General features: G+C 39.9%; 1 protein-coding gene across 6 annotated transcripts in view; it reads left to right on the forward strand.

Moving 5' to 3' along the window:
- JADE3 (jade family PHD finger 3) overlaps positions 1 to 17,570 on the forward strand; it is a 69,206-nt gene that overhangs the window by 38,234 nt on the left and 13,402 nt on the right. For all 6 annotated transcript variants that reach the window (XM_061998319.1, XM_061998304.1, XM_061998288.1 and 3 more), the window contains 4 exons: positions 9,629 to 9,786; positions 11,656 to 11,846; positions 13,839 to 14,050; positions 16,958 to 17,125. In XM_061998319.1, coding sequence (XP_061854303.1) covers positions 9,629 to 9,786; positions 11,656 to 11,846; positions 13,839 to 14,050; positions 16,958 to 17,125 — 729 coding nt within the window. The remainder of the gene's footprint in view (positions 1 to 9,628; positions 9,787 to 11,655; positions 11,847 to 13,838; positions 14,051 to 16,957; positions 17,126 to 17,570) is intronic.

A 17,570-nucleotide genomic window follows, 5' to 3' on the forward strand; every position in this document is an offset into this window, starting at 1 on the left:
CTTTGGAAGTTCAATTTTTGTCACAAATTAAAGAAAACTCACCGATTCATTTCTAAAAGAGAATCTTGCACAGATGTTTCAGTAAAGGCAAAATTGGCTAGAACTGGATACATAATGTTTTGTTTACAGCCACCAAGAAGGTTAAGAGAAGTCTACTGTACGTTTTGACCTTTAAAATGTTGGTCTGAGGATTATGGTTCTGTAAGAATTTTAGTCTTAAAACAATTCGTGGCTACTGAGGTCTTGTAATTGTTGCTCATAATTGCCTAGGCAGTAGCTTTGTTACTAGCCAAGCTGTGCAAATGGGAACTGAAATGGATACACTGACAGACTCGTTTCAAATGTACCTCAGTGCTGGTCCCTTACTGGTCCCTTCTTTCTGCCAAACCATCCAGCTTTCTTCTTGTATCCCTTCCTCTTAGGGATTATCCTGTTAGTGTTTTCTTTGCCTTTGCTCCATGCTGCTTTTATGTGCCTTTGTATAGTATAAACAATAATTATGAAGTTGTGGTCATGTATATAGCATGCAAGTGTTCTGTTTATATAACTTCTAGGAATTAAAATGAACAGCACTTTCAGTTCCTCCTCTTGACATCTTCTCTGCTGCTTTCTACCTGTTCCAAGACAACATCTTGAGCCCTTTAATGCTTGAAAATACAAAACTTTGAAGAACAAAATCTGGAGTATCAACTTGGAATTGGAAATAGTGTATTTCATAATATCATTCTACTAATACTGTCATCTTTTTGATATCTTTCATTATGTCCTTCTGGAGGAGTGTCCCAAGTACAATATTTAAAAGAAACCTGAAAAAAAAAAGTTGAAAAATCCTCTGGGAAAGGAAAAGAGGGCGACAATAATATCTAACACTTGTATGTAAAACTCTTGGCTGTCCTTCCAATTTTTCTTTTCCTTCAGCTGGAAGCAAGCATTCCTTCCAACCTCTTGAAAAGCATACACTAGAGACTGTATCACATAAAATGCTGTTGTCAGCAGAGCACTGAAGCTGACATGGGTGCAAAGTAACGACTGAAAAGACACCTCCACCACACACCTTTCAAAAATCTACAATATATTTGTAGTAATAGTTGTCTAGTATCTATTAGGAATTTTAAATTTCAGACTGACAGCTTCCCTTTATCAAGGGCTCTCTTTAACAAGTTGGCATTAGTCCCCTTTTATTAACCTCTGCTTGCCAGGCAGCAGGCTGTTTCTTGAGTTAGTGATGCAGAAAATCTAAAAGGTCAAAGCTATAAATCGCTGTTTAGGAATATTTTTGCTCATGGTCTTCATACAGTATTTTTTCTTTCATGTCATTAAACCTCGCTTTCTCAATTAAATTGCATGGGAATACTTTAGTCTTTTTTTTTCCACTTCCTCAACTATTTCCAGCCTAATCCAAGTACCTGGGTTCTCTCTCCAAATAAAAGCTGGGGTTTGGTACTGACACCAACAAGCAAGTTAGTGTTGTCTGTCAATTTGCTTCACAGGGCTTATTTGTATGTGCCGCAGTCCTCTGTGGTTGTCCGTTAAATAATGATGAGCGGCTGTGGTTGAGGACTGCTCTGCCTTGAATTACCTCCCAGGTGCTTCAGAATCAAAGCGTGTGCAGGGATGGCCTCAGTGGAGGGGGGGATCACCCAGTGTTGCTGTGGGGCAAAGGAGAGTACTGTTAGAATGCAAATACCAAAGCCAGTTCCCAGAGCCTGACTTAGCCCAGGGGTTTACATCAATGCAGGAGGGATGTTACTGGGTCAGACTTTACCCTATTCTCATCCTTGGAGAAGAAGGTAAGAACAAGGCAAGCCTGTAACAGTGCTGCTTCAGACCGTGGTGTTTCTTTACATCATTTCAAAAGCAAAACTTTCTTGGTGCTCCCCTTCTAGATTACAGTCTTATCACAAGCTACTGAAGTGATGACTTAAAAATTCTGCTACCTAATTAACATCAACATTTACTTTGAAGAAATAAATTGTGTTAAGGTTACAGGCACACCAGTAGTGCAAATCATAACAGTTTGTCAGACCTTTATGATGATGTTGGCCACATGCCATTCATGTTATTGACCCTTATGGATTTAAACATAGACAGTAGGAGCTTGCAGGCCTAAGCAGTAGGCTGTGTGGGAGTAGCAGGGTAGGAGGCATTTGGATGTCTGGCTCAGCGTGAAGCCTGTGCTGTGCAGTTTCCTGTCTCTATGCAAGCTGCAGCAGAAAATGATTGCAGAGTTGTTGGAATCATTTTTGCAGAGAAAACCTGTTAGCTGAATGACTGACCTTGGGCTAGTGGGATCAGAAAAGAGCCCAAGAGATCTTTGGCACTCAAGCTTATATGTATCTCTATCTATATATATTAAGTCTACTCTCCCTTTTGAATCTGTAAAGGAATTGAGTTAGTATTGTACTGCTTTTTTTAACCTTTTCAATATAAGATGGCAGTATTTTACCTATCTTTGTAAAGAGAATTTTCAATCTCATAGCAATAGCAGGCTTTAATCCCTCCTTGCTAATAGCAACAGCTGTGTTATCATGTGAAATGTAGCTTGTGTTCTACAAGTAAATGGTCTGCTTTCATTACTTGAGTATGTGAAACTTTCTTTGCAGTGGCATTTAACTGCCACATAAATCATAGGTCATGATCCCAAGGAGCACCCTGTAAGACTAGACTCTTAGCAGAAAATGGATTCATTTTGCAGTTTGAAAGTGGTTGGATTTGAATGAACGGGCAACATGGTTAAATCATACTGCTTTGAGTGTACCGTGTGTAATAGAACAGGCTTTCTGTACGTGCTTATACCTTTGAAAATTCTGAATTAACTTGGACATCTGTACAGGCTTCTCAAGACCTCTGGTGAAGGTGTGTTTCAATGAACTGCTTTTTAGCTGGCTTGAGTTAGTTGATTTAAAAATACAACCTCAGTGGTTATTTTTTTTATGTTGTTTTTGCTCTGAGATACCATCTCAGGCTATTTGAACTCTTCAACAGGAGGTGATTTGGATGCATAAGGCCATGGAAAAGCTTGCTTGTGAAAAGGCTGAGCTATTTTACCTTTAGAAGTGAACAACCAGGTGTAACTGTAAAGTGTGAATGGTCAGTCCTGCCTGTCCTTGTGATGGAAAAACTGGGGAAGAACTGGGGGGGAGGGAGAGGATGGGAAGAAATGAAAGGAAAAGTTAGGAAATCTGTAGCAATTAAAAGGATATCCTTTCTATGCATCATGTAATTAGATGGTGAAGCTCATCTGCTACAGGAAGTTGTTGAGACTGGGATTTAAACAAGATTAAAAAAGAGAATTGAACAATTGCTAACGTATATAGATTTTTCTAAGTATCTGTATAAATTAATACAATTTCAAAAATTGATTGTTACGATTAATTCTCAAATTCAAAGCTTGTGTCTGATTAGCAACCAGAAGGAAACTTGATGTGTTTGGGCACGTTCTTCTGGCTCATGCAATACTGTCAGAGATATGATGTTGGGTAGAGTTGATTTAGTATCTGATTTCCTGACTTTTCCGGTACATGCTTGTAAAAGAGGCTAGGAAGATTCATGGCTACTTAAAAGACAAGTACTGTATTTCATTTACTTGAGTCATGGATAATCCATAAAAATATTTCTAGGGAGCAGGAGTTTGAACATTAGGATTTACTACAGTACATGTCTAAATTGTGTGGATGTTTGAGAGCTGCAAATTTATTGCTACGCTTATTCCTGCCCATCTCCCGTTTTTGAACATCTTTTTCAGTCCAGTCAGTATACATACCTCGAACTGTAGCTTCATTTCCATTTTAAAATTATGTTGCCTTTTATTTACTAGCAAAAAAACCCCACCTAAATAAAAAAACCCACCCTGTCTTCAGTCTCTAGAATTCTTTATAATAAGATGCCTTAGTTCAGAAACTTATTGCCCAGATTGCAAGGTGTTAACAAGAAAAATTCTACCTTTCACCACCAGATTTTGTCCTTAGAGCTTCGTCCTCCATAAAGAGCAGTCTTTTGCACATACTGTGAAACATCTATAAAAAGATTAAACTATGCTCAGGTACTATGTGGCTGTATTATGCTGGTAATAGGTCATATTATTATTTGGCTTTCGTTTTAATATTTACAAGTTGAATTTGGGTGTAAACTGCTGCTTTAACTGTGTTTAAATTTTACTGAGGATGTTCTAGTTGAGAGCTATGAGAGTAGAGTAAGCTTTAATGCTTACGGGCATCAAAGAGTTACTAGATCCTTTCAGAGATGAATGAAGAGATGATTTTGACCTCAAACCTGGTGAAAGTGCCCATTGTAGTTTGAGTGTTTAGCCCCAGAAATTTCAAATTTGGCCTTGGAGATGGATTGTGAAGGAGACCGAAAGTCCAGGAAAATACTAGCTGCTTCATTTTTCTCTGATTAGAGGGGATATTGACCCTTGTACCATACTGTCTTCCATAAAACATTTTTGAGAGTGTACTCTTACAGGGGGACAGGACAGGAGGACATAGTTGTTCCCTTATGCCTTTTAAAAACCATGGCTTTGTGTTTCTGGAGCAATGGATCGTCTGACTGCTGAAGCAGTGAGCAGGAGGAATGGAAACGCATGTTGCTGACTTGCTCAGGGACTTGGGGAAGCTTTAGGATTGAAGCAGTGAGATGTAATCTGTCAGAAATACCACTTCTAATTGTAACAACAGAGCAGTTAACCCATAATTTAGGTAAACCTTTGAGATGTGAACCTGCTTCTGCGGGGGCGGGGGGGGGGGGAGTTGGACTAGATGATCTCTAAAGGTCCCTTCTAACTCCTAACATTCTAAGATTCTATGTGGTTTCCAGTTCTGGCCTAGATGCCTGTGACAAGTGGCTTAGCCCTTGTTGGGATTTTGTTGGGGCTTTGTAAGCAGGTGGTCAGAGTACCTCAAAGTAACTCAAGAAATACCAGTTTTCTTTCCATTTTTAAGACATGACACAATCCATTTGTTTTCCCTCACACATGCATTTAGGCAAGACAAGGTGAAATGAGCAATGGCATCAGTTTCAGTAGTAGCTCGCAGAGGAGTATTGGAAAATAGATTTGCTTTTTTTTCTTTTGTTATGTTTGGGTTTTATAACTGAGGTTTTATGTTTACAATAGTCAGGAACAAATGGTGCCTGACAGTCTGTACAGATCTGATGTTTGAGTTGTTCAGCAAAGATGGGGTTTGTTGGAAGGCTGTTGTGTTGTCAAGACCCACTCTCTATCTTTGATGGTAATATTGTACTGTAATTCTCTATAGCATTACTTTTATCCTCCCTGATACCTTTAGTGGATAAGGATACTTCACACAAAATAGAGTTTGTTCCACAGGCTTGATTTATTCACAGACTAAGCACAGGAAGGTCCTGTGAGGAAGATTATATATTGAATTCTCATGTAGTGCTTCCAGAAGGAGTTCAGGTTAAAGTCATAGACAGCTCCTGGTGAAACATTTGTAAAGGGATTCCAAGAAGTTAATTTTCCTTGAAAGTGTGCTTTCTGACATGATTTCCAAATAGGGCTCAGAAGTCTGAAAAACAAATAAAACAGACGAACCGTATCTTTTCTTCCACAGCTCCATGGTATTGTTGCTTGGCGTTAGTGCCGTGGGGGAGCAAAGCATCCTTATTTCTTGAGAGTTTTTGTAAAATATACCCATTAAAGGCTATAGAGACTGCAGTGTCTCTCTGCAGAGGTGACTAGGAAGTTCTCGTTGCCTCAGCAAATCCAGGCAGATGATTACTGCAGAGCAAAAAGCCGATACCACAGAACAAGATTTTTGTCTTCTAGATTTAAACTCCAGCTCTAAAGCATGTAATAATTATTAGAGTTTCTCAACAAAATGCTTAAGGGGATGGTGGTTATTATTATTATGACAAGCAAAGATGTTTTTCACTGAGATTGTTCACTTACTGCTGTACCATTCCAAGCTGAAACTCCTGGCAACAAAATGAAATAGCAAGTTCAGACCAAGCAATCTTGCATGGTAAGCTGGGCTAAAAGTCGTCTTTCATGCTTTCAACTGCTAAAAATACTTTTTTGAAAAGCCCACCACTTCGCAGTAAGCTCTGCAAATGGTTACATAAAATCATTTGGTTGGAAAAGACCTTCAAGATCACCAGGTCCAACCACTAATCTAACACTGCCAAGCCCACCACTGAGCCATGTCCCTCAGCACCTCATCTACACATCTTTTCAATATCTCCAGGGATAATGACTCTACCACCTCCCTGGGCAGCCTGTTATGTGCCTAACAACCCTCTCGGTGAGAACATTCTTCTTAATCCCTGATCTAAACCTCCCCTGGCTCAACTGGAGGCCATTTCTTCTTGTCCTGTCATTTGTTACTGAGGAGAAGAGACCAACTCCCACCACACTACAACTCCCTTTCAGGTAGTTGTAAGGAGTGATCGTGTCTGCTCAGCCTCTTCTTCTCCAGACTAAACATCCACAGCTCCCTCAGCTCCTCCTCGTTAGACCTGTTCTCTAGACTCTCCACCAGCTTCGTTGTCTGTCTCTGGACATGCTCCAGCACCTCAATGTCCTTCTTGTAGTGAGGGGCCCAGAGCTGGACAGAACCCTCAAGATATGGCCTTACCTGTGCTGAGTACAGGGGAACAATCCCTTCCCTGGTCCTGCTGGTCACACTTTTCTGATACAAGCCAGGATGCCGTTGGCCATCTTGTTCACATGGACGTGTTGTTTACAGTGCTTACAGCACTGAAAGCGGTGGGGAGTTTCCTAGTTCTGTGTGCATGGACCTGGCTCTGCTAGCTGCAGGCAGTTGTGGCTCAGCTCTGCAAGGCCCTTCCTTCTCTAGTATGCAACGTCAGCTGAGTCAGCTCTTCAGAGGTGATCAGTCCAGATAGAAATGCTTTATTAGCCTAGACCCAGCATGCTCATTTTTTCAGGTCTGCTATGTATGATATTACAGGTGATATTAAAATAAGTCTGAATTGTATGGTAAGAAATAGAACTGCATTTGAGTGACTGAAAAATGGCTGCTGTAATTCATGGACTAACTGTGGAAGTGAAAGTGGTCCTTGTCAAGAGCAGAGTATGTGCTGTGGCGTGGGCTAGCTGTTGCTTTATGGGTTCAGTTAGCAAAGGAGCTGTATTGTTTTCCACTTAAGTGTCCCAAAAGAAACAGCCATGAGGAAAAGCTGGCTGTCTAAATCCTGAAGGTGCGTGTCTGCTGCTCTTTGTGGTGTAGTTCATAGCCTTGAAGCTGACTGATGAAGTAAAATTTACTTGTTTTGTCAGAAAATTCTCTTTGTGTCTCCTGGATGTTTCAGTTTGCTTCCACAACAAACCTGATCTAGGTGAACCTGCTTCTGCAGTGGGGGTGGACTAGATGATCTCTAAAGATCCCTTCCAACCCCTACCATTCTATGATTCTAAACAGAGAGTGAGTGTTCTTATACATTGTCCTCGGAGCATATTTAACTCTTGGAAGACCCTGCTTGGCCTCAGGAGAAGAAATAAAGAAGGATGATAGCTAGAGCTTGTAACAATTCCAGGCATATGTGGGAAATAATTGCACTGTTATCACAAGTATGAATAAGCAATTCTTAGGAAGTCTTGATTGAATTTTGGGGTTCTTTAAGGTTTCAACAGCTATGTTTATATTCGTTAAATCTTTCGGTGGTACCTCTATCATAGATAGTGGAAATCTGAAGCAGATAACTTAATGTTATGATGTTTTGATGGTGTGGTCAGTACTGTGCAACAGTCAAAAACCCAACAACAAAATCCATGCTCCAAAAATAGAGATGATACAGTTCACATACATAATGAATGATCTGAAGATGAATTTGCTAATAAGCAATGTAGTTAGAATACTGGTGCTTTCAAAACCATTTTTCATCTAGTGTTTAGAAAATAGTGGGCTTGGTATGGAGCACTTTGCTTCTGTGTTCTGTCAGTGGCTTAAAAAGTAGTTTGTAAAGCACTTCCCTCCGATAATTTTTGAGCAATATCTTTTCTGATAAGTAAACCACTCATTGCACTTCGCATCCATTGGATTCTTTTTTACCTTCTGGAGTTCTTTGGAATTGTGCCACGTTTCTCATAATCCTGATTCTGTACCTGTAACACAGAAAATTAAAATGCCTTCAAAGAGGATTAAATCACTTCACTTCTTATTTTTGGTGTGTACACATACTACTTGAAAAAAAAAGGATGCTTGCAGCCTTAACGCTTTCACTCTTGTCATTCAGATTTTAATATAGGTCTGTTAGTTACCTGAGGAGTTTTTCAGAAGATGACAGTGAACAGTCTGATCTGAAGTAGATAACACATCAGTAGCAAATAAAAGAGCCTTGATGAGTTCCCTCGGTCAGGTTGCTTTCCCGACAGCCCACGTGAAATGCGGCTGTAGGACACAATGAAGTAACGCCAATGTTCCAGGTCACCAGCAGCCTATTTCAATACCTGTTTTTATCACAGAGCCTTTTAAAATAATATTTACTCAATGATTTTCAAGAACAGCTGAGAATTTTTGCAGTAGGCATAACCGGTCTGGTGCTGTCAAATTGAAAAGGGTACACAAAGATATTTGGCTCTGAAATATTTTATTACTCTTCTGGCTGTAAAACTGAATTAGTAAGAAGCCACAGCTTATTGCAGGGATATTTTCCGTTTCATTTTATTGCCCTTTGAGGGTTTGATTTCTTGTTACGATAATGCAGTTAATTAGTTGTGATGTCTCCCAAACACTAAGCCAGAGTCACTGTTTTGCATCTTTGTGTGTTAAACTGGTGTGGTGTAGCAGTAGAGAAAAAAAAACACCTCACAAAGGATGCATATGCTCTTTATTTAAATTGGACATACCTGTGTTGGACAGATATTGACATTAAGTAAGCTTTGAGATGACTGTTTGCCTCTGTTTGCCTCCTGGTACAAACTTAATCCTCTTGATCCGAAAGCTGAATGTTGTGCCCAGAGGCTTGTCACTGTTGGGTTTACTTTGTTTCTTGATGGCAGGTTGGATTGTGTAGGTTTGCTGAAGAGTGTTGAGGCTGGATTGTATGTCTGGACCTGCACCACTGGAGTTCAGGCACAGAGCAACACAAGTCTCATGTTTCAGCAAAGGCAGCTGTTCATCTTTGATCCCAGAGATCCCAACCAGTAAAATTTCAAATGGTTTTAATAAATGAACAAGTGCCTATACATCAATTTTGCCATGGCAACTGTTCATAGCCCGTGATGAATGTGACATGTTGGAGTAGCTAAACTGAGTGAAGGAAAAGGATATGCTACCTTGTATCTAAGTTGGGGTAAAGCCTACAGACTGGCAAGTAAAATAAGCTGTTGGAAAGTGACACGGTGAGGAGTCTTTAAGTCAAATGTAGGCCTCTTTTCCGCTCTCCCTGGTTGCCCGTAAGAGCTGCCTTCTTTCTTATTGACCTTTGGGTAACAGATTTAGCATAAACTTCGTGTCAAACTGCACCTAATACAGAGATCATAATCTGGGTAACTCCAAATTGACTTGCTGTTTATATGTTGGTAGTCTTTACAAAACAATTATAGAGGCATATGCATTGTTTCAGTGTACATTAAGAAAAATACCTACATCTTCCTTTAGTGCAACACTCGTTCTCAAGCCACTCATCTCCCTGATGTTTCTTGCAGGTGTTCCGCAAGGATCTCATTAGTGCCATGAAACTACCAGATTCTCACCATGTCAACCCTGATGAATATTACATCTTTGCGGACACGTGGAAACAAGAATGGGAGAAAGGAGTTCAAGTTCCAGCCAGTCCAGAAACTATTCCACAGCCATCACTCAGGTAATGACGATCAGCCAAAGATCATGTACACAAAACATCAACTTAGGGAAGATAGTGTCTCAAAAATGGGTTATCTAGATGCAATCAGCTTTTCTGTGTTGTTATACTTTAATCTCCAATGCAGCAGCCTTCAACCATGTTCTTAAACCATTCAAGTATCAATTTGGAAAACATTTCTGTGGGACTTCAGTCCAGATCTGGTTCTGCCTGTACACTGTTAATAATATCTACATTGTAGAGTTTAGAAGTCTTTTTTCCCCCGAGTCTCACAGTGCTATGGATTAAAACCTGTTTTTACACTTGAATACAGTAAGTTTAATAACTTGAAAATAAACCCAAGTCTTTTATGTGTTACTTGGAAGGCTTCCTTATAAAGCCTGGAGATATAGAACAGTAGGGATAGAATAGTTACTGATACCTGATGAAGTGAATCACTGGCTCATATAATTGCATGTGGTGGTTGTTGCCAAATCTTTAACCCTTTCTGCCTTCTCTTGCCAGAAATAGCTGCTTAATGCTATAGAAGTTTTGCAATCTCAGTTTCAGGAGACAGAAAAATAACCTTTTGTTCTCTCGGGGTGTGTTTAGACTAGAAAACACAGCAGTGTAGTCCTGCAACTTGTCCTGATGGAAACAGAATGTGTTTCAACATAGAAATGTTATTGCCAGCATGATCTTTGAGACAAAGATAAATGAATTGTCCGGTGAAAGCACTGATGCCAGCGTAATTTAATTTACACTGGGGCTATTGTCAGTACCGGGTTATTAAAAATAAATATATTGCATCTCATACCAGCAGTATTACATTAGAGGAAAAAATTGCTATAGATTTGGCTGGAACAGAGAAAAAGAAAAGCTTACAAGGAAACAAGACGAAAAAAAGAGCAAGGTGAAGAGGCAGGAAGAATGGCAGAAGAACATTGTGCTAACGTTGACAACCCACATTGTCCACTAAGAATTATGTGAGATGCTGCTTTACTGCTGCCTGCCTCTCCTTTACTGCTTTTGCCTTGTTTCCCACAGCTTTTTTTTCCTCTTTGTCCTGTGGAGGGTTAGCTCCAGAAAGCATGCAAAGCTGCTCGCATGTGGCACTGTTCCATTCAGTATCTCCCTGTCTTCCTTTCACATGCAGGGCCTCTTGCACTGAATGCAGAGAAGTATTGACTTTATCTAGCTACGGTCAGTCTTTCCATTCCTATAGGCTGGTTTACCAATCAAATGCTGAGTTTTATCTCTTAAAATAGTTGGAAGATTGAGAGCCACCGGTATTTTTCTCCCTTGCTTCCTGGATGATTTTGAGTTGTTTTTTTCCCCTTTATGTTTTTTCTTGGCATCAGAACGATTCTTGCAAAACAAAAATAATACGTTTTTAACATGGATAGGGTAGACAGGGTAGACTGTTTATCCCAAGTGAAGAGCAAGCATTTCATTTACTCTGCTGTTTGGTAAAATAAATTAAGCTTTTATGAAAAAGCTGGTATTTTCAAGGAACCAATTGGCAAAATTTCCTTGTATGAGTTAAGAAGAGTACACAACAAAGATGGAAGGGAGTTTTGTACATAGTACTTTCTGTGGGTTTCAAGAACACTTGCATCATCGCACTAGTAGCATTTGTTAAATTGAAAATCATATGTACAGGCTTACATTTTAAAAAGGATTCTGTGTACGTAGCAAACCTTAGCACATTTCCTGTGAAGAAATGACATTTACAGAATCCTGTCTCCCTAGACTGACTACGCTTACTTACCAGCTAGTTTAAAATCTAGGTTTCTTTGCACTTACAGCAAATATTTCATGTCTTTCAAGGGTGAGTCTTAAAAAGCTGTAACTCTCTGCTTCTGTCTTTTTTTTTTTTTGCTTTCACTCTAGGGTTGTAGCAGAAAAGGTGAAAGAAGTACTGTATACGCGACCCAGGAAATATATCCACTGTTCCAGTCAAGAGCCCACAGAACCAGGTTACATCAACATTTTGGAACTGGCAGAATCTGTGTGTCGTTATGACTTAGATGACATGGACATCTTCTGGCTTCAGGAGCTAAATGAAGAACTCACAGAAATGGGTAATTTCACAACAGGTCCTAATTTTAAGAGCAGCAGTTAGTTTCTGCTGTTGGAGCTTAGTATGCTGTGTGAAATGTCTTATCACTGAGAATTGAATGGAAATGCTAAGAAAGTAGAAATGCTTCATGACTTGCTCAATCTGTTAATGTTTTATGTTTTACCTGTTGTGCCTAAAAGCTTCTTCACATCCAAAATCATGTGCAACTCCTGAAGACTAAGGCAAAAGAGAAAAAGACCACATCAGGTGGAATTCATTGTAGGACTTCAAAAGTTAAAAAATTATGTAGGAAAAGCAGATATTTCCATTTCTTAGACTTAACATATTATTGCTACAAATTCAGAGTTTTGAGGAGCTTGCATACTGGGCTTTTAAAGGGATTAAAATCTCTATCCATGGAGATTTTCGAGATAGGGAGCTGCTGGAAAGAGTTCAGGGCAGGGCCACAAAGATGATGGAGTGGAGCATCTCCCTTATGATGAAAGGCTGAAGAAGCTGGGGCTCTTCAGCTTGGAGGAGAGGATGTGTCAGGAGGATGGAACCAGGATGTTCTCAATGATGTCCAATGATAGGACAAGGGGTAATGGGTATAAGCTGGAACATAAGAGGTTCCAAAGAAACACAAGGTAAAACTTCACTGTGAGGATGATGAAGCACTGGAACAGGCTGCCCAGTTGGGTTATTGAGTCTCCTTCTCTGGAGACATTTAAAACCCACCTGGATGAGTTCCTGTGTGAACTAAGTGGTCTTGCTCTGGCAGTAGGGTTGAAATAGATGATCTCTCAAGGTCCCTTCCAGCCCTTAAGATTCTGTGATTCTGGGATCTGATTAGACATAGCTCTTGAGCATCAACCTTGTCTGGATTCACTGTTGACTCTACTTGGAGCCAGGGACTGCTCTGGAGCCCTCTGAAGGTCCTTTCCCACTTGAAACTTAAGGAAAATTTATTTACCATGAATTATTCTGAAATTCTTCTAATTCAGGGAGTGAGAAAGTATCTGGGTATGGCAGAGAGAGAACAACTGCGTAGCAGAAGGCACTTTGTATCCGCAACAAGGATACTTAGTTTGCAACAAAGAATCGAAATTAGTAGCTCTATTCTTGTGCATAGTCCAGCAGTTAAAATGTTAGCCTCTGATATTGCTGTTGCATGAATATACCAGACTTTGAAGGCCTGAATAAAATAGTGAACTATGGGCAGCAACCTCATTTTTCACTTGAGTATTTTAAGAGGATGGAGTGTAGAGATTTCTTGTAGCTTTGAACGTTGTAGGATTTCTTACACAACACATGACCTGAAGCTGCAAGTTGAGGTGCAGTCTCATAGCAAATCCTTTTTAAGTGGTTCTCCTTATGCTAAGTTTAATTAGTGGTAAGTGTATATATAGCATGTGCAGCGTTCAAGTGAACAGGTAGTATGGATTGGTATGGATTGACAAGAGTATATTTCTCTCCAATTGTATTTTTAGAAACAACAGCAAAAGCACTTTTCATAAGTGTTATGCTAATCACTCAAGTAGTGTACTGGATGGTGCTGGGCAGTAGCAGTTTTTCATCTTTACAAGATCTGAACTGTTCTTGATAAGTTTTATCCTACGGTGTTAGTCTTCAGAAGAACATTGTGTATGATTTTGAATGGCATTAGTGTTTTGGAGTAACGGAGGTGGAGGGAGGGTTGTACGGGAGCAGCTTGCAGTTACAGAAACGACCGTCTTTTATGCTGTAGCATTGCCTTCAAGGTGTGATCTTGTGGTTTGTGTATAACTTAAAATTTTACACCGTTAGTAGTTCTAGTTGTATTTAGAAGATAATGCTACGATTAGCCAGTGAGTGAAAAAGGTTTCCTTTTTTTCATTTTTAGTATGTTTGACAGGAAAGAAGACCCTGTCTACTGCTTTAGTTGCTAGAAGTTATCCTTCCTTTTTCCTCCCTTGGAACTCGGTCAGAGACACCAGACTGTCCTATAATTCCCTTTCCCTATTCTTTGTTGCAGGATGTGGGCCCCTGGATGAAAACACAATGGAAAAGACAATTGAAGTGCTAGAACGGCACTGTCATGAAAACATGAATCACGCTATTGAGACTGAAGAAGGTTTGGGTATTGAATATGATGAAGATGTCATCTGTGATGTGTGCAGGTCCCCTGACAGTGAAGATGGGAATGACATGGTGTTTTGTGACAAGTGTAATATCTGTGTCCATCAGGTTAGCACCTGCAGAAATTTTAATGCTGTCCTGTGGTCTTAGTTCACCTTGTCAAGTGTGGAATTTGAACTGATATAAAATGTTAATTGGAGGGCTTTTTGATTTTCTAGGTATGCAGTGATGCAATACTAAGTTGAATTTTTATGCTCTATATAGGTTAATTAGACAATAATTATTAATTGTAATAATAAATAAGCAATAGATTCATCATTAATATATTGATGATGTATAGTTGGTTGATTATTAATAGCTAAATAATCTATTAATTATCTATTATTAAGATTTTACTGGGAGGGTGAGGGAGCCCTGGCACAGGCTGCCCAGGGAAGGTGTGGAGTTTCCTTCTCTGAAGGCTTGCAAAACCCGCCTGGACATGTTCCTGTGTGACCTGATGAGGTGACCTGCTTCTAGAGGGAGGTTGGACTAGATGATCTCTAAAGGTCCCTTCCAACCCCTGCCATTCTACAGTTCTATGATAAGTAGATGAAGTGGCCTGACATGGTAAATATATGGACATTGACAGTCTAATAGAACACCAAATGTGTTCTTGGGACTTTAAAGTACTTCTTCAGTGACTATAAACAGTTTTTCCCCATTACTAAACCTGCTTTTGAAGATCAAGAGGGTAGGAAATGCTGGCTTGCCTATATCTGGAAAAAATAAAGATTATTTGTTTCAGAGCTGTCTTTTTCCTCCTTCAGTGACTGGTTAATTGGCCAGACACAGGCTGTCCAAATTTAGCCATCTGAAACCACATGCAGGCATTTTAACAGACTAATGTTTTTTAGAAGGCATAAGCACCTGCAGTAACCGTGCTCAGTCTGAATGTTGCTTGTGTTTATAGCATTTCAGACGTAGCCAAGGCTTTACCCTGAGCTCAGCATAGTCAGGCAGAAGTGTCTTTATGATCAAAAAAGGGATATGAATCCTGTGGTTTCTGTGCATCCTGTTCTGGAAGGGGGTTTTGCTCTAAATTAAAAAGAGACTAAGAAGAGTTGGGTTTTAATTTTTTTTTTAAATGTATTTTTATACTGACTGCAAGTAAGACTTGGAAAGCATATCTGCCTGACAAAGTCCCTGTCACCTCCCTGCTCACAGTGGGCTGGCTTCCAGCTCTGCTACTTTCCTGATGTGATTCACCGCGTGAGGCAGCCACGTGAGCCTGAGTGCCAGGAACACGGCCAGGGACAGGAATACAGCCGGCAGCTGGGCTGCCTGCTGCAGCCCCTCTTTCTGCCTGCTCAAAAGTAATGAGGAATTTGCAGTTGGAGGCTTGTGGTTGCCTGCTGACAGCTGGGCTTGAGCTGATGGCCTGCTGCCTTCTTGCTCCTGACCCTTCCCCATGCCAGATCTGCCTGAAACAAACCGGGGAGCTTGTCTGCAACAAGAACAAAAAATCATTTGATTTTTAATCTGTGTCAGCTCTGTAGCTGATCACCAAGTAGCCTCAGGTCTGTTGATCATCACACAGTTTGGAGGTGAGGAGGAGGAGAAGTGTGAGAAATTTCCTCTATCATGGTGCCCTCTCCTGCTGGCTCAAACACATTGTCAAATTACTGATTTAGTACTCTAGGCCTCCTCCACTTTTTAGTTGGATTAAATTAGAAAATGGCTTCATTCTATTTCCAGCCCCTTAAATGTGATCTTAGGTGTAATGCTACTTCTGCTTTAGTAATAGAGGGAATGCTGGTGGGAATCTAACAAAAAAACCAAAATCTCTTGTAAAATTTAGATTACAGCTCCCCCTGTTGGGTTTTTGCAACGGTTGTCATGTCAAAATAATGTTTAGGTTAGTCAGTCTTGTGGAATTTAATTAAGAAAAGTGCCCCTCCAAGCCTGACCTAAGTGTGCAATCTTTCATGATACCGTTTCACATTAAATACTGCGATCTTATAGTCAGAAGGCTGGGAAAGCAAGTGTGGGAACTTTGTACTAAATTTGAATCTGAAAGACAGATTACAGATAACAATCCTGTTTTGTTGAGACTTTCGATGTTGATGTTCCCAAACATAGTGTTAAGAATGGTGGGATTTCCTCTGAAAGCCACCCTTTTGATAAAGCTTTCATTTGAAGCAGAGTGGGATTAGACCTCAGTGGCAGACAGCGTTTTCAGATAGACTCGGCTTAGTATGCGTGTGTGTATGTGTGTGCGGCAGGATATATCCAGGTGCATGTCTAGTTAGCCATTCAGAACTTCTGGGTATTTGAATTGGAAAGCAGGCTACTTTTTTTTTGTCTTCTTTTCTACTTTTTGATTTTTTATTTGCAAAACTTCAGAAATTTCTGATTTTCCAAAGGATTAAGTGCAGTACTTGGGAAATGGGTGTAAAACCCAGCACCTCATAATTCCAGTATGTACCCTAATTTTTGTTGCAACATTATGTAAATATTTAACAAACAATTCACAGAAGTGTAACCACAAAGGTGATTTTGTGTTGCAGAAAACAGTCTTCAGTCAAACAGCTCATATCCCTTCACATCTAAATAGAATTATGTTGGAGTGTAAAGTAATTAATGGTAGGCAATTGTGTTTTTTAATATGTATTAGTTGCAGAAGCTAATTTACAGGAATGTCTTATGTCTTTTGCTTTAGAAGTTTAAAAGTCACTAAAAGCAAAGATGAAAGTTCTTGACACCAGTGGTAGGTTGTGCAGTAACAATGGGTATGTTTTACATTATAAACAAATAATACCAGCTCATGTTTTAAAAACAAACCAGCATCAAGGCTTTGCTTTAAAGGCTGTTTATCTCTTTGGTTGCTTGACTTTAAGGTAAAGAAAATAGAGAAGGATTAAGCAAAGGCCAAACTGTGCCTTTGTTGTTTGGAAGCTTTGCTCCATATGAATTATAATGTTTGTTTGTGAAAGAATTTCCACACTGTGATCTCGGTACCTGTTTTCTTCCAAGGCGTGCTACGGAATCTTAAAAGTCCCTGAAGGGAGCTGGCTGTGTCGCACCTGTGTCCTGGGAATACATCCTCAGTGCCTCCTGTGTCCCAAAAGAGGAGGTGCCATGAAAGCTACCAGGACAGGGACCAAGTGGGCACATGTGAGCTGCGCCCTGTGGATTCCAGAGGTAAAACCTAATTTCTCTCTATTTTGTATCATAGACTCCTCTCTGTCCTCCTCATTGCCTCCTCTGCCTTTTATAACGTTCTCATGATTTAATGTATCTGCCTGGCTTAATACCAGGCTTTATTCTGAGGAGTCTACAGTCTGTGAAGGCTGGGAGAGAGTCCAGCTTACATTCCATTAATGAATTACTTTGTCCCCTTCATTTAATCGGCAGTCACTTCTTGGTGTCGTTACGGTATCTGAGCGACCTGCTAGAAAAAAGACTACTGATGTAAGCTAGTGTTCCCTGTACAACTGCAGCTTCCTTGTCTCTTTTGTTTTCTGATGAATTTATGTGCTCAGTTTGGTGCATAATCTGTATTAATACATCCACACTCTTTTCATTTTTCTTTGTTTTTTTTTAAAGAACTCCCTCCATTGCAGGATTTGTATTGAAAGGATTGTAA

Source organism: Colius striatus, chromosome 1 (assembly GCF_028858725.1).
Source record: "Colius striatus isolate bColStr4 chromosome 1, bColStr4.1.hap1, whole genome shotgun sequence".
Lineage (NCBI taxonomy): Eukaryota > Metazoa > Chordata > Aves > Coliiformes > Coliidae > Colius > Colius striatus.